We start from the raw sequence: 20,096 nt of genomic DNA, 5'->3' as shown, positions 1-20,096 counted from the left end.
AGGCTGAAAGAGTGGCCAAGTGGGGAGTCAAATCCTGGTCTCCAGAGTTAATGCTCAAGCTACTACATCATACATCATGATATTTAGTGTTATTTAATTTTACTGTTATTTAATCATCCTTTCCATGCTGATGCTGCTAAAGATTTTCTATCCAGACAGGGGACCGGGGGGAGCGACAAAGGCCTAGCAGAGCATTCTCCCTCGCAGTCTCTAGGTCTTTCAGTGCAACCTTTAGTTAAAGTTGATCATAGAGTAATGCTCCCCTTAGCACTCAGCAATAAAGGAGTCCACAAGACACAATGTTAAATTCCTACCATTCCCCTGAGTTGATCCAAGGCAACATGGAGGATTTTAAGTGGCAGCTTCCAGTCCGAATAGGTGTTGATTGGAATATGGAATTTGAGCAAAAGCAAACTGCTGCAGCCTCTCCTAGCTTCTGTGTTCATCCGCCTTAATAACATGTGCCATCTTGACTACACTCTGATTTTGCTTAGCCAGACATTTCCCAATTTTTATCTGTAAAATATTGGAGGATATTAAGGTTGCTCCCCTCTAATCTGGGGAACACACAAGTTCAATAGTAGAGCTAGGCACAAAGACACAGGTGCAGATGTTAAGAACAATTTACATTTTGCTTCATCATGGAAAACAGAATAAATATTAGCCATTGCTTATACTGCTAATGTTTAACAGCATGAGACATTAGCATTATAAGGAACAGTTAATATTCATTCTGTTTTCCATGATAAATCTAAGCGTATGGAGAGCCAGCATGGTGCATGGTTGAATGTTGGACTACAACTCTGGAAACCAGAGTTCAATTGACAGTGTAGCCATGAAACCCACTGGGTACTTTGGGCAAGACACATGCTCTCAGCCTCAGGGGAAGGCAATGGCAAATCTCATCTGAACAAATCTTGTCAAGAAACTCCCATGATATGGCCTTATGTATTTAGGGTTGTCGTAAGTCAAAAAATGACCTGAAGGCACACAAGAACAACACCGACCTCACAACACGACAGAAGTCACACAGGCCATCTTATCTCAAATTACAGAGTTTCACTTCACCAGTCATAAAATATATAATTAAAGCTGCTTTTTGATCCCTAGGTTTACCTGGATCGGCCTGTTTACCTGGATCGGCCTTCCAGAAATTCCTGCAGAAGTGGTCCTTCTCAAGTTTCTTCAAGATTCCTATCATTTTGCCAAACAACTTCATCCTTCATGTAAATTGCAGGTTACATCAAACCTGTAACCAATTCCAAAGTGCAGTTCAACCTGTCATAGTAACAGAACATGGAAGACAATGGAAGGTCCTACTTTACTTCTGGAGTAATATATAGATATATCCTACAGCTCCCAGTATTTTTTAGCCAGCATAGCTTGTGGCTGCTGCTCCTGATATTCATGAATCTATGCCTTCAAATCACCTGTAAACTTATGGTGCCCCCCCCCCATGGATTTCATAGGATTTTCTTGGAAAGAGAACATTCAAAGCTGGTTTGCCATTGGCTTTTTCCAAACCTTCCAATATTTCACAGTTACAAACTGGGACATCTATGGCTGAGCAGCATCAGAGGGTGATCAAGCAAAGTTATTCATGTGGAAGACCTGAAAATCCAGGAGAGGCTGTAGCAGTTTGCTTTTGCCTGAGCCGCCTGGGAAGGGTAGGATTCAGCTGCCACCTCCTGCTGAGTTAAGTGCAAACGCCTTTGCACTTTGAACCCATTTTGCAGCAATGGAAGTAAGTTGAGAGCAAAAGGGGGGAAATGGGGGAAGGAGTGACAAACTAGGACATTTAAAAGCATTTGAAAATGTAGGATGACAGAATATTAACTGGACTGTCCCTGTCCCAGTTGGAGAGTATGCTCACCATGTCTAGCAACTCAGGATGCCTTAAGAGTGTTTACTGCTGTTTGTTTCTCATCTTCACTGCCATTTTATTTTAACATGAGAAAAGGGCAGGGGGAACCAGTGTGCCCCTCTGCCATCCAAAAGGAGGTGTGCTGGGCTTTAGATACAATTCCGTTGTTCAGCTTGTGGGTCCCCGACATTGAGGCCACCAGTGTTGTTGGATTTCATTTCCCAAGAAGACACATCAGGATGTGTTTGTTGCAGCTCCAGAGTCCTCAGACAGAGAAGGCTAAGCATCTCACAAAAAATCCCAGAATTCCAAAGCATTGAGCCATGGCATTGGAAGTTAAAGCAGTGTCAAACTGCACTATTTCTGCGATGCAGATGAGATCTCAGCCTCAGAGGAAGGCAATGACAAACTTACTCTGTCTCTAAATAAATTTTGCCAAAAAACCCCCAAAAGAAAACCCTATTATAGGGTCACCATAAGATGGGGTCAAACTGAAGGCACATCACAACAACAACAACAGCGACAAAGCTATTCTAGAAGTGGTGGCATGGAAATAAAATAAACAAATACACTATAAATAAAGCACAAAAACATAACAGAGAGCAAGCAGAAAAATCTGCCTGAATGTAACCATTTTCAGCCCTGAAATTGGTGAGACTAGCAGGCTGATCTCAAACATATTTATTTAGTTATTTAATGAACATAAAAACATTGATAATAACAAAAACATTGGGAAATCCAGGAAATGACTGGTTGTACTTTTTCCTGCCGCACTAAGCAATGAGAGGCCTAGAACAATTGTATCAATGGGGAATCTGGCTCTGGTTGCAGCAGAAATAATGAAAGTTTTGTGGCCCTTTAAACACTAGCAATTTTTATTGGACATATGCATTTATTGCATCGGTTGATTGACTGCATTTATATGCTGCTTTTCTCCTAATGTGGATAACAATAAAACAAAATTAGCTACAAAGGTAGCAATAAAATCAAAGCACAATGAAAAGATTGTCATTGTTAAAATTATAAATTAAGCAATATAGAATCATTTTAAAAAGCATTCAAAGTTTAAAACAAGAGTACCCATCCATCCCCATGAGAAGGCTCCTTGCATGGAATTACAGTAGTCCATAAAAACCTGCTGGAACTGGAAGGTCTGTGCTTATCATGAAAGGAGCGCCAAGAGAGGACCAGGCTAGCCTTCCATGGAAGGGGAGGATTCCAGAGGATGGGAGCAGCCACTGAGATGTCCTGACCAAAGGAGCCTGTGATGGTGATGGGACCAGAAGATACAGAGATAATGGTCTTTCAAAGACATAAGCCACACGTGAAGAAGTAGCCTGAAATCTACAAAAGTTTATATTCCCAATAAAAGGTGCTCATCTTTAATTTGCTGCAAGACTGTGTGCAGCTTCAACCTCTCTTTTGTTCCCAGGTCCATACTGCTCTTTGGGGACAAAAGTCTCATGCTAATGGCACCGTCACTATGCCCTTTGCCCGATATCAGGAGCAACCGGAGTTGGGGAAGGATTATTGGACGGCACCCTTCTGGCACACTATGCTTTCTACCTGCTGGAAAGAAAGGTGTGTTCCTGAACAAGGGACACAGACGGCACAGGTAGCCGATCGCACCAGGGTAAGGAAAACCCATTTATTACCTAGCTCCAAAGACTCAGGAAATTAACCATAATTCCTGATGACCAAACTCTCTGAGTGTCCTGGAAGAAACCTCAGATTTTGCATGTTCCCAAGTGGTAAAAGTTTACCAGACTTTTGCCAGTCCCCCAAACTTCAGGGCATGCTGCCTGTAGCGTGGGAATCATGCAGCCCTCCAGATGTGGTTGAATTGCACTTCCCAGCATTCATCATTGGCTGTGCTGGCTAAGGGCTGCTGGGAGTTGCAGTACTAGTGCAACTGGAGGGCCACATAACCCAATAGCCTCTAGATTAGTGGTTGCCAAACTTTGATCCTCCAGATGTTTTGAACTTCAGCTTCCAGAATTCCTGACTGTTGATCAAGCTGCACAACTAGGCTTCTGGTAGTTGAGGTCCAAAACACCTGGAGGACCAAAGTCTGAGAATTACAGCTCTAGATCAGAGATGGTATCTCTTAGCATCCCTCACCCTTTGCAATGGTCTCTAGGGCTAAGGGGAGTTGCAGTCTCATCACCAATAGAGGGCTACAGGTTCTCCCACGTTTGCCTGAGCAGACATTAGCTGGGAGTCTTTTGCTTTAATTGCTACCAGAAGCCCCAGTCATTTGGCTGGCTGGTGAGGAGGAGAGGTGTGGCTGGGAAAGTTTATAAGTACACCTTGAGTGGAAATCTTTCATCTCCCCCCTCTCTTGTCTTTCATCCCACCAGCACAGAGCAAGGCAGGGACTTTCTGGAGAAGAAAGATGACAGCTCCTGGTCTTAGCAGAGTTTTGAGAATATCTTGTCCATGGGCCTAGCCAAGGAACCCAAGGAGACTGGGCTGGGTACTTCCTAACCCATTAGCCTGTATTCTCCTTCCAAAAAGAAAGAGTGAGAGAAAAAGAAAGAAGAAAACCACCACCTCAGGCTCAATGTTGCCCATGCTGTCACCATGGCAGACTAGTATTCAGGGATCCAGCATCTTCCACAGCCTCCTTTTGCTTTTATCCCATTGGACCCAAGAATTGTGGCTTCCAAGGCTTTTCTTGATGATCTCCCTGTATTTTTCACTCTCTTTAGGTGTCCTGCCACCATGTGGTTTTGGGTGCTGCTTCCCGTGCTACTGGCTGCAGGCGGTATCATTGGCTTCTGGGTTGTGTGAGTAATATGGTACCAGGTTGGGCTCCATGGTTTCCTTTGTTTTGGTTCATTTCGTGGTTGAGTTGTGTTTCAATTGAAATTGAAATGAAATTTAAATTTGAAATGAAATGAAATTTAATTTCATGGTTGCATGGGAATTAGTGTGGGAGGAATGATTATGGCTTGAGACTGGCTGAGTTGGGGAGATGCCTGCTCAGATCTGGTTTGAGAATGGTAATGGAGAGGGGCTCTGGGACCTGTGTGACCAGATGTTCTCCTTTGCCAGGACATGTCCTACATTTCAGCCTTTTATCCAGGAGGATTTCCTAAATGTCCTCCATTTGGAGCATGGCTAAGAAGCACGAATTAATATTTATATGAGTCTTTGTAGGGTTTCATTGGTAATGTCCTCCATTTCCTGGGTGCTTTGTCCTCCTTTGCAGTTAGGATACCTGGTCACCCTGTCTGGGATATGCATGCAGAAGGTGCCAAGCTCAACCCCTGGCATTGGCCTTTCTGTTTTTTTTAAAAAAAGAACAGGTGAAAGAAATAGTATATCTTATCTGATCTCTAAGAGAACTGCTCCCACTCAAAGTATCCAATATAGGACTAGGTAGATCTTAAAACACAAAACTGATCTGATGTTAAGCAGCCTCATACTCCTTTTGTTTTCTTGTTTTTAGCAATATATGTTAAATTTGTTGTTGTGTTCCTTTGAGTCATTTCTGACTTAGGTTTGCCTTAGATAGTACCATTGTCACAGGATTTTCCTGGTAAATTTTCGTTCAGAAGGGTTTTTGCCTTTGCCTTCCTCTGAAGCTAAGAAAGTGGGACTTATGCAAGGTAACCCAATGGGTTTCTAAGGTTGAGTGGGGATTCGAACCCTGGTCTCCAGAGTCATTGTCTAATGCTCAAACCACTACATTATGCAGACTATACATTTAATTACAGTCTAACAAAGAATTCATCAGCCCTAGCCAGTGTGGCCAATGGTAGCTGCAATCTGACAACATTTGGGGTAGCACAAATTGCGCATCCCTGATTTAGCAGCATTCAAAGACAAAGCCATGTTAGTCTGAATCAGCATAAAAAGATGTAAAAGAATCCTGTAGTACTTTTGAGAGGAACTGAGAGAAAGACATTTCTAGTGTAAACCTTTTAGACTTCATTCCATCAGATACAAGATCAGATGCACCTGATGGAGCAGACTGGAGTCCTTGAAAGCTTGTGCTAGAAATTCCTTTGTTAGTCAGGATTCCTTTATATCATTTAAGAGCAATCTGACCTGCAGGTGATTCCTATCTTGTTAAGTATGCTAGAGTCACCCTGCATTCAATGGTCTGTTGGCGATGCCAGGAAAGAAGGAAGGTACAGTAAGCTTAAAATTTCCAAGATTTTCTTTTTGCAAGGAAACTGACTCTGGAGATCAGTTTGGTATCAAGGCTGTGGGAGGATGGCAGTGAAGTGTGACAGTACTATTACTATGTGAAGTTACTTGAAATAATGAAAGTTGGTTTGGCAACCCTAGATGTCTCACATGTGGGATTCCTGTTTCCTCAGGTTTGCCATGGCGGTTGAAAATGGTTCTGTAAACATCACAAAAGTATTTCCATATATCAGGTACAGCTTGAATAGATTTCTAAGACCTGAAACACATGAATCTACGTGCATATGCATGTGTGAGTACATGCTTGCATATGTTTGAACCCAAACAACAACAAAATACACAACAATAACCCATTTTAGGGTCATCTTCATGGGCTATCTTCTAACTTCTTTCACTTCAGGAAGTCAGCTTGTCTGTAAGGATCATAGCCTTTTGGGTGATTGCCTGTTTTACAGAATAGCCTCTACAGTACTAAGAAGTATGTTTCATCCTCTTGGTTTTTTTTTAATATATCAGGCAAGGAAGTCTTATCTGTTTCCAAAAACCATTTGACAGCCTGATGAAGGGATGTGGTATCCAAGGTGGTAGAGCCTGCAAGGCTTAACTGAAGGCAGCCTTCCAGATATAATGGGACCTCTCCTTTAACTACTTATATAAGCCCTAATGCTTTCTGAGACTTCTCCTTTAACTGCTAATATAAGCCCTAATGCTTTCTGGCATATAGACAGAGCTATTGACACTGTAGCCCAACTCTGAACCACTTTAAACCATATTCAGAGGTTGCTGTGTTGGCCAGACAGCAAAATACAACAAATGCTGCATGATGTATTTGTGCATTTTATTTGCTTCCATAAAGGTATCACTGTGGTGTGGATTTTTGAATGTGTTGTAGCCTAAGCCTCTTTGTTTTCTTTTTATTTTTAGCAAGTAAATATGCTGTTAATGTGTTTGTGTATGCATGCTTGTATGCATTAAAAATATTGACTTGGGCAAATTGGAATTAATATGTTTTAAAATAGTTATGTTTTAAATAAAATGCATTTCAGTTAGGCTTCCATCCTTGGGGATAATTTTGTACAAAAACCACCCAAAACTGTTTTGAAATGGAGGGTGGGGGGTGGAGAAACACAGGGCAAATGGGCACCTTAAGGATCCAGCTTCAAAAAGGACTTATAGCTTATGAAACATCCCACCTTGTCTCTCCTCAGCACCTGTGGCGCATACCCACCCCAGAGCTGCCTGTTTGGTCAAGTTCTTAATCTAGGAGCATTTCTAGGTAAACCTGGTCTCTTGTATAACTTTGCTACTGATATCAGAAGCACTTCCCATGGCCCTTCTGATAAGGGAACTGGCCTGAACTTTTGAGTCATTGTGAAATCATGAGACTGGCTTTGTGAGCCTGTCCTTTTCCCAGTGCTAGAGTTGTAGTCAGAGTTCATGTCCCTCTTTAGGCATTTCATCTCTGAAGGGAGACCAGGCAGGTTTAACACATAGTGGTTGCAATTCTGCCTCCAGCCGCCTCCTGTCAACAATGCAACAAATCCACACCGTGCCTCAGTGGCAGGAGGGGGCTGGAAGTGTCATCAGTCAGGGCCCTGTCTCCAGCATCACAGAATTCCTTTAGCTGATGTGGTCGCCTGGATCCATACCTGAGGTGAGTTTGCGTGTGTCTGTCTATTGTGGTCATTGCAATTGTGTTGCCACTATAAATGTGAGTTGCAATATTTACAAAATCACAAGTCTGGCATATGACATCTCAAATATTCTTTCCAAACTTTGTGTATGCCAGCGCATGGGACATGATTGCAAACACTGACAGTAAGTGCTTTGGGAGTTGGTTTAAAAAAAGAAAATACTTGAAGTTCTTAGGTAATCAGTTTCTTTGTCCATTCCCCAGTTTTTGCCATCATAACAGCCTCATTGTATGCTACAGTGGGCCCTTGGTATCTGCTGGGATTTGGTTCCAAGACTACCCACTCAGGATACCAAAATCCATGGATGATCAAGTCCGATTATATACAGTGGGATAGTAAAATGGTGTCATTTACATAAAATGGCAAGATCAAGGTTGGCTTTATATGGATTTATATATTTTTAAAAATATTTTCAAGCTGTGGATGGTTGGATCAATGAATGAAGAATCTGTGGATACGGAGGGCCAATGCATATTCTTTATTTCCATACAAAACAAACTTTATTTGGTTTAACCTTCATGGATGGTAGGGGAGGGCAAGTGAAGATATAGTAGTCATATCCTTAAGAAGCAGGAGATAGGTACAGAGCAGGGGATGGGCTGGGGAATAGATGATTAAACATTAAATGCACCAAGCTCAGTGATTTCATGGATTAAAGTCAATATGATGTCTCTTCCAGGTGTAGTCATCTGCTTCCTAAAGTACCAACAAGTGCGGGATTATGGCTGTCACTCCCGTTTAAATATAATTGGGCTTGTTCTAGGCCTACTCTGTGCCCTTGGAGCATCTATTGTGGGCAACTTCCAGGTAAGAGGTTGCCAGAAAAGGGACAAGGTGATCATAGAATAAAGAAATGGGGCAGATCTTAAAGGGGGCTATGCTAATATTACAAGGAGCAAGCATCAAAGGCTCACACCTTACCTTTCTTAAGTATCACCTTAGCATTAGAATTGGAAAGAGCTTGTGTCCCCTTTTCAGTAAAAAAAATCCCTAATTCCACTTTAGTTGAAAGCTGTTTGATTCAAGTATAGTTTAAAGATAAATAGCCACAAGGAGAGGGAGGCCTGTAGGAAGCGGGAAGTCGCCCATCAACAGTACATTCATTGCATTTTTATTTAAATGACAGACAGCCATTGCTTCTAACTCTGCATCTTTACCTGTAATATGCACATTTTCTACAACTCTCTGTTCTCATTTGTTCTCTTTATTAACAGTGATGCATTTCTTGATTTGGGGCAAAAGAAGACTGGCCATCTTAGCTGGGGAGTAGGGCTTGTGAATTTAATTTCTAGGGAGCCAATGTGACATAGTGGTTTGAGTGCTGGCCTAGGACTCTGGGAGATCAAAGTTCAAATCTCTGCCCAGCGAAAACCCACTAGGTAACCTTGACTAGTCACACTCAACCTAAGGGTGTGTATTCTTCATTGAAAAGCAAACCTCTTCCAAACAAGTTTTGACATGAAAACCCTATGATAGTCACCATAAGTGGCAACTGAGTTAAAGGCACACAGTAGCAACAACTAGTTATCTTTGCAAGACCTAAGCAGAGCAGTTGATGACTGAGGCTCATTGTGTGAATAACTTCTCTGATTCATAGGGCCATGGGTTGAAGGAGACTTGACAATAAAGAACAATTTCCTTCTATTCCTACAAGCCTGTTAACTTGAGCACTGAATGGTTTTGGTGGGGGAAATGTCCCTGCACTATGACGGTTCTTCCTTCTCTTCCCCCTCTCACCCTCCACAGCAATACAACCAGCTGGAAACCCATCTGTTTGGGGCCTTCTTGGCTTTTGTGGGGGGAATCCTTTATTTCTGGATCCAGACATTTCTGACCAATCAAGTGAAACCAAGACATGGAGGACCATGGATTGCATCTCTTCGGTTCTCTCTCAGCTTTTGTGGCTCTGCCTTCCTCATTGCTAGTATCCTCAACATGGCATTTAGAGAAATAGGGAAAGTGGAGGGAAAGAAGCAGGTAAGAACTGTTGGCTAGGATTTAGTATTATATGTGGTGCTAGCAGGATAGAGTTCAAGGTTAGTGGGCAGTAATGTGTCAGGAAGGAGGTTGAAGGACATGGAACAAATGGCATTTCAGCTATCTGAACTTTTCTTTAGAAGAGCTGCTAACCTTGTGTGCTGGTGAGGTGCTGTAAAGCAGTGCAGCTCAAAATGGTGCTGCATAGGCTGGTGCCAGTCCACAAGCCATGGGATGCCAGTCCTTGTGGAGTTTCCAGGAAATAAACAATGGTAGCAAGCAGGAAAATGGTCCCAGTCCCTGGCACATTGGGGAATAAATTGTTGACTTCCTACATCAGATAAACATAGGGCAGCACTACTCAAAATGGTAGTCCCTGGACTGGTACCAGTCTGTAAGTAATCAGTGGTTGGTCCATGGAGAGTTTCGTGGAAGCAAAGAAACAGTTGCAGCCAATGGGAAGAAATATGGTATGAGTCCCTGGGGAAGAAGTGAAAAATAGTTGCCAGTTTCCCTACGTCAGCCTGAGAAGCTGAGAACTGTGGAAAAATACATTTAAATCCATAGTGTTTATCATCACATAGTTTCAAATAATGTAATATTAGTAGAGAGCACAGGCAATCCAGGTTTAGAAGGATGGTGTCAAAGTTAGCACCCAGAAAGCCTCCTCTTAGGTGTGTATTAGACCTGTTGTTGCTTGAGCAAATTAGGATGATGAGACCTACAGGTAGCATATTTCCCAAGACCCACCCTCCTCCCAAAAGGCCTTAAGCCAACACTGGCCAATTCCCAGCCCTATTTTGGATCTAGATTGGTATTGACAAGCACTGGCTGGTCCTTCTCCTTGACTCTTTAACCCTAGCGGTTGCACTCTTTTACCTGGAACTAGATTCTGAGGCAGCGCATTGTGAATGGGCTCTGGCCATGGACTTGTTCCTGCTTTTTGGCCTCTTCTCTGTGGATTTCTGGCATATAGGGACCTGCTCAGTCCATGTGCATCATCAACGGGCAGACCGAGAAACATCAGGCACCCAGGCGTCCACACAGACTCTATCGCTCTGATATCTATATGGGGACAAATGCTCTCCGTGAATCGCTCCCTCATGGATGGATCTCCAAGTTCACTTTTCTAGTGGGAAAAGTCGTTCCTCCTTTACTTTGACTTTTCATTGGCAGAGAAAGTAATTCCAACTTTCTGTTACAAGGGGGAAATAATCTAAAATGAAGCAGATGGCCTAGCCATGTCCTTCTGCCACTCCAAAGAAAAGTGTCTCTGGCTGCGACTCCTCATATCGGACCAGGTTAATTCTGCAAAGGAGCAGAAACACTCCCAACTGTTATTTGTAACATTTCAACTGTGTTCTTCCACTGACCATTTCATGCAGGTTGTTTGCCTTCCCTTAAAGAAGGAACCACTAACAGCCCTCTGTAAGCCAATATCTTTACACGTCCATGTTATTTTTTGGTAGTGTCAGCAAAGTGAGTCAAATCCTGCCTCAAGCTCCATGTCAAATTCCTTGGCTGTAGAAAACCAGTGTGGCAGAAAGATATTAGTTACTATTATTCCTTGTGTGACCTAGTTGGCTATACGCACAACTCAGTTGGTAGGACCAGCCTTTGGATTTGTCTGGTTTTTTATCTCATGGAGATGCCTAGTAACTCTGCTGTTTGTATGAGATAATGATGGGGTTATTCCTTCTAGTCTTTGGATCCACCACATTGTTGTGTAGGTGAAGAAGCAGTGGAAGAAAAATCCTTTTCCACAGACTTATTGAGTTCAATGGATCTTGGTGCCAATTATGATCTAGCCAACTGTGCAGGCGAATTTGTGAATATTTTACACCAGTTTACTAGTATCCAAGACAGTGGTTGTGTCATCCTACCTACCACTCTAAACACCCATAAATATGCACTATTACCAGTTGAAGCTGCCAGGAGGAAACAATTGGACACTAACAGATAGGCCAAAATAACGCTGCTTCGGGCCACTTTGGAAGTGTGCTGTTTAAATGATGCATGCATCCTAAGAGGCCAGAAGCCGTGCCAAAGCCATGCTCCAGTCCTATGGACTGGAGTGCAGCTTTGGCGCAGCTTCTGGCCTCTTAAGATGCATATGTCATTTAAACAGCATACCTTCAAAGTGACCCAAAGCAGCTTTATTTTGGCCTGTCTGTTCAGGTCCAATTATTATGTTGTGCTATGAAACCCAGACTCGAAGACAAGCACACACATCCTCTCTCATTTTTATATCCCCATTCGTCTTCTGTGGATGGATCCATTCTTCCCTTCCCAGCTCTGGCAGTGCCAGATCAACAACTCTTGTAGTACCAGTCTTCCCTACTCTGTACAAAAGAAAATTAGTTTAATTGTCACATCATAGGGATGAACACTGTATTCAGAGTCTCTTTTTTATGTGCTCCCTTAGGGGATTTCCTCGAACTGTCTCTTCCATAGGTGGTTAAACATTGGCTTTTCCCTGCCAATCTCAGCTTTTAACTTTGTCCTAACAGGATTTTTTTTTCTTGTCCAATCTCATTTGTTTCATGGGAGGCACATTAATAAACCGAAAGTCTCAGACTGCTATCCTGTCCATGGAGGAGCATATTTTGTTGCCCCAAACCAGAACATATAACGTAGAACTAAAGTCATTGCAGTTTTTGATGCAGTGTGACTACCATCTTTACCTAGTGTATGCTTACAAGCTTTACTGAAAGATGGTTGAATGAGAGCTAAAATCAGTTGTCGGGTTCTCTGACAAGATTTCTAGGACATGACAAAGGAATTTGGGTTGAGAAGGAAGTAATTCCACATGGGATCTGGATGGGAGAGAGCAAGGTGGAATCCTGTGTTCAGGATCAGGACTGAGAAATATATAAGGGTCTTGATGTCTCCATGTTTTACCAGAGAGCAGGCAGCAAGGAGAATTAATCAGAGTGTGTCCAAGTCCAAGCATGTTGAGCAGGTGCTAAATTCATGCCTTTTAACAGAAAACATTTCATGTATAGTCTCCAACATACACATTTTCCCCCCAACTCATTCAGCTGCTTGTTCCAGTGTGTCCATGTTTGCTTTCATTTCTCATATATGACAGTCAACCTACACTTGTAACTTTCTTCATGTACGTGCATTCAAAGTACACAAGCTCTGTATATTTGTATATTTGTATGTATTCATTCAAATGCACAAACCCAGGCCCTTTGACTCTCACAATGGACACTTGAACATGCACTGAGTTCCCAATGCTAATTCTGTATGGCCTGTGTCATACATCTCTTCTTTGTCATTGCTTTCTATGTCTCTTCACATGCTGATGTTGCCTTTCCTTTGGACCCTTGACAAAGAAAGGCACCAGAGCATTTGCTCTATCCCATAGTCCCACCATCCGGACACTACTTGAAGAAGAAGTCACAGGGAACTAGTTCCTGCAATATTGAAGTAACACATAGATCAGGTCTCTGTTGCTCCTTCATGCTTTGTTTCTCTCCCTCCCACCCAGAGTTACACCCACCCAATTGCTATGCACATTTGTACCTTCTGAGCAATAATGACCAAGTTTTTGCAATATCCACAGGACATCCTGTTCTGTCAGAGCACCTATCTATCCTACCTGCCACCCATGCTTCTGTATAAAATGTCGCTTTATTCATACATGCCATCTGCTCTCATTTATGTAGTGTCCAATTCAAAACTGTAGATACCCACACAGCCATGAACCCACTCACAAGCACCTGCAGATCTAATTTCCACAAGTACAGTCTCTTTTACACATCCAAACATTCCCATATCAGTGCATAAAGAACCCCATCCGGGCACTCGACTAAAACCTAAAGGGTTTAGTCACTTCTGGAGCTTTTCTTTTGGTGATGGGGTATGTGAGCATTAAAGCAAGCTTTCCCACTTGCAACTACAAATAATTATGTGTGCGGATTTCAGTGGTAGGGGATATGAGTGTTAAGACAAACTTTCCCACTAGCAACTACAAATTATGTGTGGAATTCATTGGGCTCCTACCCTTGTAATGATAAGCCTCCTGACCCAGTCAGAACCATCTCTCCTTAAAAAAAGGGACCCAGTTTCCTCCTGTTGTCTCTGTCCATATAGACCAGCTGGAAACGAAGACAGCCACTCCCAATAGTTGACCAGAAATGACACTTAGTGGAACTCTGCAGCAAGGGAACGCTTGAGTGATTGTTTGTATTTTTTTTTTCTGAGCAATAATTAGACCCCGGAGATGACAGGACATAGGAGGGGGTTGGACAGTCAGATGGAAGGACAGGGAGGAGAAGGGCAGTGGGATGTGGTTTGTGTTTGTGTGTGCATGAAAAGGCTGGATTCATGAAAGGGAGAGAGAGAATAAGACAGACACAAGTCCAGAAAATGAGGGGGTTACATACAGTTATCTCCTGTTCATGTGCACGCCCGCATGCGCCATCACCCACATCTTGTGCCACCCCTTCCAAGTGAGAGAAGGGGGCCACCCAAAGCAGGACAGAGAAGGAGGAGGAATGGGAGAGAGAAGCAAGATTGCTTTGTTGGATTTTCACTCATACACACACACCTTAGCTCACAGCTGCCTTTTTTGCAATGTCCAAAGCTGGACTCTTGTTCCAAGATCTGTTGATATCCATTGGTCTGCTGTTGCTTCTATAGTAGTATTGCTCTAGCCTCCCTGTGTCCTGCAACTTGATCCTGCGAATGCCATCCAAGGTCCAAAAGGAATCCTGTCCTCAGACTTGTGCCTTTGATGATGTCCAGGTCAAAATTTAGGCCCCAGATCTTAGGCCTGATATCACTGGGGCTCCTCCGCCTTCTGTCAAGACCCCAAGTCTTTCAAAATGTAGTTGAGCAGTCTCTTGTCTCCAACACTCTTTCACACACACACAAACGCATGCCAGACTGCCTTGTTGCAGATGGAAGCAGAACCTTAGGAAAAAGGAGTAGGGACTTGGAAAGGGAGATGAGCCATGAACTCACTGAAGCCCTTTTGACAGAGCTACCAAAATTACAGAGACAGAGCCAGTTAAGAAGCTAAAGGCTGATGCCAACAGCTAAATGGAAATCCTTTGATATTTTACAAGCCAGCAAGAGATTTTGAAAAAATGCCAAAGAATGCTGAATCTATAACCAAACTGGCTGAGTAAAAGTTGTAGCCCATACATCTGAAGGACAGCAGTTTGGAGGCTAGAATTGGGATGTTATTTTACTAAACTATTCCCTTTTTTTTCTTAGAAACAAATGCTTGTTGGTTTTTTAAAAAAACTCTTGAATAAAAAGTAATGTTTCCCCCTTAATACGGACAAGAAAAATAAGTTTTAAGTCTGACTTCTTTTTTCTAATTAACATTTGGGGGAGTGTTCATATTTTTAAACTTTTGAAACTACTGTAAGTGGTGTGTGTGTTTTAGGAAACAGGTGAACACATTTCCCACCCCATCGGAAGAAGTGGGCTGCAGGTGACAAAATGCTAAAATAAACTGCTTAATTTTAAAGATGTTTTATTTTTCCACTTTTTATCTTTAGAGGAAATTATCTAATGCACCAGCATGTACTATTATTTGGGACTTCTCTTTGCCGCTACTTATAATTTCACCATTTTTAAAGTCTTCCACTGTTACTGAGGCCTGTTCTCATGCAGTGAACTTTTGTACGATTTATGAAACATTATCGTCATGATTTATATTTACAAAATGTGATGAGTAATTGTGGAAGTTAGATATTTAAGGGTATTTAAGAACATACAAAGAGGCCTAGCTGGTTCTGTTCACACAGTGAACAGTTTTCTCATAGAAGTCCATAAACAGGACATGAGTGCAACAGCATCCTCATCCTTATACCCCCTGGCAAATGATATATTGGGATGCTGGAGGGAATGTATATCTGTCATGTCTGTGAGCCACTGATTCTTATTCTCCATAAACCTGTCCAATGATTCTTGTTCTCCATACATCTATCCAATGCCCTTTTTAAGATGCCTAGATTGGAGGCCATCATCATATATTGGAATAGATAATTCCATAGTTTAACTATATACTGTAAGTACTTCCTTTTATTTGTCCCACATAATCAATTGCTTAAACCTTGCTTAAACCTTATGTAAACATAGCCTCCAACTTTCCTAATTTGACAGGGACAGCCCTGATTAATCATCTCTAATCCCACTTTTTCAGCTGCTTTAAAAAAATGTCCCAGTTTCCCTCTCCTCCCCACCCCTCCCCTTAGGTTACTTCAATTGCAGCAAACTGAGTTCAAAGTGCAAAGGTAGTGTGCATTCACTTCATTCAGTGGGGACAAAAGAGAGGTGGCAGAATCTTGCCCTTCCCAGTAGACTCAGGCAAAAGTAAACTGATGCAGCCTCTCTGTTCTTCCTCATTACCATCTTGCCCACACTCTGTTGTTGTTGCTTGTTGCTGTGTGCTTTCAAGTCATTTCCAACTTACAACAACCGTAAGGCAAACCTTTTGTGGCAAGATTTGTTCAGAGAGGGTTTTGCCTTTGTGGTACTCTGAGGCTGAGCGAGTGTCACTCAGTGGGTTTCCATGGCCAAGCAGGGATCTGAACTCTAATCTATTGGAATCGTAGTCCAACACTCAAATATGTCACACCGACTCTCCTCCACAAGATTATTAATTTCCATAGCCAAGCAGGGACTCAAACCCAGGCCTCCAAGAGTCATAGTCCAGTGCCGAAACCACTACATCATGCTGGCTCTAACTCAGATGTTGCTTGGCCTCAAGTGTCTTAGTTTTCAGCTGTGAAACTTTGGTGGGTATGAATAAATCCCAGTGACTCAGTAGGTCAGTGCTAGTTGGGACTAGCAACTGGGTTTACATCTTATCATCAGTGTTTCCAGACAAAGGGCTCTTTATGCTACCAACTCAAAAACGGTGCACAGCCATTCCATCTTTCCTTTGTTAATGGAAGTTCTGCAGAAAGCAATGAGATAGAAGCAACCATCCACACCAATCCAAATCAAAACTTGTTCGCATGTGAATGGAAAATATAAACACATTATTTTGCAACTACTTTACTAACTCAATTTTTCCTCATGTCGTTGATCATTTGTGGGGAAACAGGCTGCCACCTTCCAGAACCTGCACTGGATCACTTTTCCTTTCACTGCTTTCAAATTATTTTTGGCTTTCAGTACATTCCTCAAACCTCTTTTTCTCCCCCAAGTGTACCTGCAAAATGTCAGCACTTACAGAATTGCTTTTATGTATTCACATGTAGTTTAATTTCATTATATTTATGTGGATTTCCATTTTGTTTGATACTCAGATTTGGTTTCTTTCTGACATCACACTTCAGGGGAGAATTTTGCATTTTTTTTTAAAAAAAATTGACAAACTGATTATTAGAATTCTGATAGGCATTTTAATTTTAACCTGCACTGGCAATAATGCTTTAAAAAACAAAAACTAATTTCTTCAAAACAGAAAAAAATTAAAAGAAGGGAATAGAAATTCCTCCATTTCTCTCCCACAACATTTCTCTTCAGACTAGCTCTGTCTTGCAATTTTAGCTGATGCTGCTATGACACCATAAATAAATTGGTACCTTACAGACCACAGAAGGAAAATGAGGAGAAAGTGGATGTCTTGTGGTGAGGACCAAACTGAAATCAGGAGGGAGTTTGTGAAAAGGGCACACATAAAGAAAGACGCCCCCCACCCCGAAAAGGAATCAGACTAAACCCCCCATCCCTCACCGGCTCCTGCCCGGTTTCTCCTCCTCTTCCTCCTCCTCTGGTTTTTTTTTTTTTGTTTCGGGTTTTTTTTTCAGTTTGCCATTTTCCTTTGTTTTTGTTTTCAGTTTATGTTCTTTCCCCCCTTCTGTTCTTCTGTGGATCTGTTTTTGTTTTCTGGTTGTTGTTGTTGTTGTTGTTGTTGTTGTTAACTATTTACAAGTTCACAGTATGGGCTGCTCCCAAGATGGCAACTTTCTGGTCCAGGGGTGAGATGGGGTTGTCAAAATTCAAACCAATCCCCACCCGCCACCCTGCCCCTTTGCGTCTCCGGCGGGGCCTTTACCCATCCGTATGGTTCACTGGTTGCTTCTGTCCATCTAGGGCAGCTATGCAGCTATTTCCAGGGGGGTGGGGTTGGCTTCCTTCGGCTGCTTTTCCCCCTGGCTGCTCTTCCACTGCCCCGCTGCGCCGTACGTCATGGCTGCTGTGGGGACGGGGGTGGTGGTTGCTGGACTTGAGTCCCATTGGACGAGACAAGCTTCTTGTCCTTGGAGCCACGTCGATGGTGTTCAGACGAGACGTCAGATTCAGAGCGCCGAGATGGTTGGCAGCTGCGGGTTGGGGTGCCTGGCATACGGGGCTGCTGCCCATTCTTCTCATCTGGAAGGGGAGAGAAATTCAAATTTCAGGAATGTTTCACAGTCAGATATCCTTTTCCCATCCAATCTCTGGTTCACAGTAATGTCAAAGAAAGGCATTTCTTTTGGACTATGTATTAATCCCACCAGACATGCTGCCTGGAGGATCCAGCTTAGCTGAGTTCGATCCCAGGGCTCCAAGGTTGACTCAGTCTTACATCCTTGCATAGACAGGGAAAATGAGTACCCAGCTTGTTGGGGGCAATTGGCTTACAGACTGTAAACCACTTAGAGAGTGCTTAGTTCACTATTAAGTGGTATAGAAATGTAAATGCTATTTTTATTGCTATTACTCTATCCTAAGGCCATTACTCTTCAACATTCTTATCAATGACAGAGATGATGGGGTGGAGAAAATCCTTATCAAGTTTGCAGATGATACAAAACTGGGAGGAGCAGCAAATATGTTGGAAGATAGGAAAAGAATTTTAAAGAACCTTGATGAACTAGAAAACTGGACAGAGATTAAGAAAATGAAATTCAATAGAGACACATTCACTATTTTACATGTGGACCACAAAAACCAAACATGGGACAGGGGAACAGGGTGGCTCAGCAATACTACATGCAAAAAGAAATTACTGTTGATCATACTGTTGAACCAGTAGTGTGATGCTGCAGCAAAAAGGCGGAATGCTATTTTAGCCTGCATTGATACAGGCATAGGTTCAAAGTCAAGGGAAGTAATACCGGTAGTCTCGCGATATTCTGTGTTGGTCAGGCTTCATGTGGAGTACTGTGTTTAGTTCTGGGCATCTCATTTAAAGAAGGGCACAGACAAGTTGGAGCAGGTTCAGAGAATGGCAATCACAATGATAAGAGGTATGGAGATTAAAACATATGAGGAAAGGTTAAAGGAGCTGGGCATGTTCAGCTTGGTGAATAGAAGACTGAGAGATGACATGATTGTACTTTTTAAGTACCTCAAAGGCTGCCACAAAGAGGAGGGTACAGAATTGTTCTTTGCTGCCCAGAGGGTAGGACCAGGGATAATGGTCAGTAAATTTCAACTACATTAGAAGGAGCTTCTTGACAGTCAGAGTGGTTCGGGAATGGAATCAGTTGCCCACAGAGGTGGAGGGTTCTCCTTCTCTGGATTCTGGTTTTCAAAAAGAGGCTGGATAGCTACCTGCTGGGGATGCTTTAGCTGGTGATTCTGCACTAAGCAGAGAGTTGAACTGGTTGGCCCATTAGGTCCCTTCAAGCACTATGATTCTATGACTCCCTGACTCTACATAAGAGGGTCTCTCTGAACAGGTTCATAATAGCAGAAATGGTCACCTATATAACTAGGACCTAAACCATTTATGCTTTCGAAGTTAGATGCCCTGAATCCAATCACAGTACAGGTCTTTCAATGTTAGCAAAATATATTCTTGATACCACATATCATTTAGCTACTGAGCTCCACAGAGAAGCTCCTGGATACCCTATGGGCAATTCTTAAGCTGTTACGTATCTGTTTTTTTTCTTTTTCTGCTCTGACTTGTGGATTTTGGAGGTGCTGATAAACACACACAAAGCAGATCAAAACCAAACCAAACCCTGGAGTCTGTCCACTACTGCAGTACAGATCTCTGTAATACCACTGAATAGATGCAGAATACAGAAAACAGAAACGAGAGGGAGGGAACAACAGTTAGAGTGCCTCTTGTGAAGCAAAGAGGAAAAAGCTCACATATTAGAGAGCCTCTTGTGAAACAAGGGAGAAAACAATCAGATTGCCTCTTCTGAAAATAGGCAGGCAGAGATCCCAGTGGTCACAATGCATGGCTCAGCATAGCGTGGTTATTCTGCACCCAGAGCTAACTGTGTTGAGTCATTTACCAGCCCCCAGATCTACCATAAAGCCTCTGATGCTCCCTTCCATGGCAATTCTGTGCCTGATAGAGAGCAGTGGGATCACAGACATGGCTGACTATGTCCCTGTAGCAATTCACTAAGGTTCACCAGGCCCTCTCATGTAATTATTTCACATCTGGCTACAGGAACACAGACAGACACTTCTGCAATCCCATC

General features: G+C 42.6%; 2 protein-coding genes across 7 annotated transcripts in view; one reads left to right on the top strand and one right to left on the bottom strand.

Moving 5' to 3' along the window:
- Positions 1 to 4,588: 4,588 nt before the first annotated feature.
- TMEM150B (transmembrane protein 150B) lies at positions 4,589 to 10,804 on the top strand. The gene is made up of 6 exons (XM_089481231.1): positions 4,589 to 4,653; positions 6,196 to 6,255; positions 7,231 to 7,298; positions 8,396 to 8,523; positions 9,463 to 9,640; positions 10,556 to 10,804. The coding sequence occupies exons 1-6, from the start codon at positions 4,589 to 4,591 to the stop codon at positions 10,753 to 10,755; spliced, it is 699 nt and encodes a 232-aa protein (XP_089337357.1). The 3' UTR covers positions 10,756 to 10,804.
- A 6,759-nt stretch (positions 10,805 to 17,563) lies between these two features.
- The window catches only part of LOC149303658 (serine/threonine-protein kinase BRSK2-like), a 58,974-nt gene continuing 56,441 nt past the window's right edge, over positions 17,564 to 20,096 (bottom strand). For 5 of the 6 annotated variants that reach the window (XM_089481224.1, XM_089481225.1, XM_089481227.1 and 2 more), the window contains one exon: positions 17,777 to 18,039. In XM_089481224.1, coding sequence (XP_089337350.1) covers positions 17,855 to 18,039 — 185 coding nt within the window. In that variant the 3' untranslated portion in view covers positions 17,777 to 17,854. Of the gene's footprint in view, positions 18,040 to 20,096 lie in introns of all 6 variants that reach the window. The other variant, XM_089481226.1, reaches the window with a different exon arrangement.

The sequence above is a fragment of the Sceloporus occidentalis genome, unplaced genomic scaffold (assembly GCF_023333645.1).
Source record: "Sceloporus occidentalis isolate IW3139 unplaced genomic scaffold, rSceOcc1.0.p SCAF_14, whole genome shotgun sequence".
Classification (NCBI taxonomy): Eukaryota; Metazoa; Chordata; class Lepidosauria; order Squamata; family Phrynosomatidae; genus Sceloporus; species Sceloporus occidentalis.
This window is presented reverse-complemented; position numbering and strand designations above follow the sequence as displayed.

Bases quoted from the DNA above. Each gene is read 5' to 3' on its own strand.
- TMEM150B (XM_089481231.1), top strand. From the start codon at position 4,589: ATGTGGTTTTGGGTGCTGCTTCCCGTGCTACTGGCTGCAGGCGGTATC. The intron at 4,654-6,195 runs GTGAGTAATATG...CTGTTTCCTCAG, and splicing joins ATCATTGGCTTCTGGGTTGT to GTTTGCCATGGCGGTTGAAA. The intron at 9,641-10,555 runs GTATCCTCAACA...CTTTAACCCTAG, and splicing joins CTCTGCCTTCCTCATTGCTA to CGGTTGCACTCTTTTACCTG.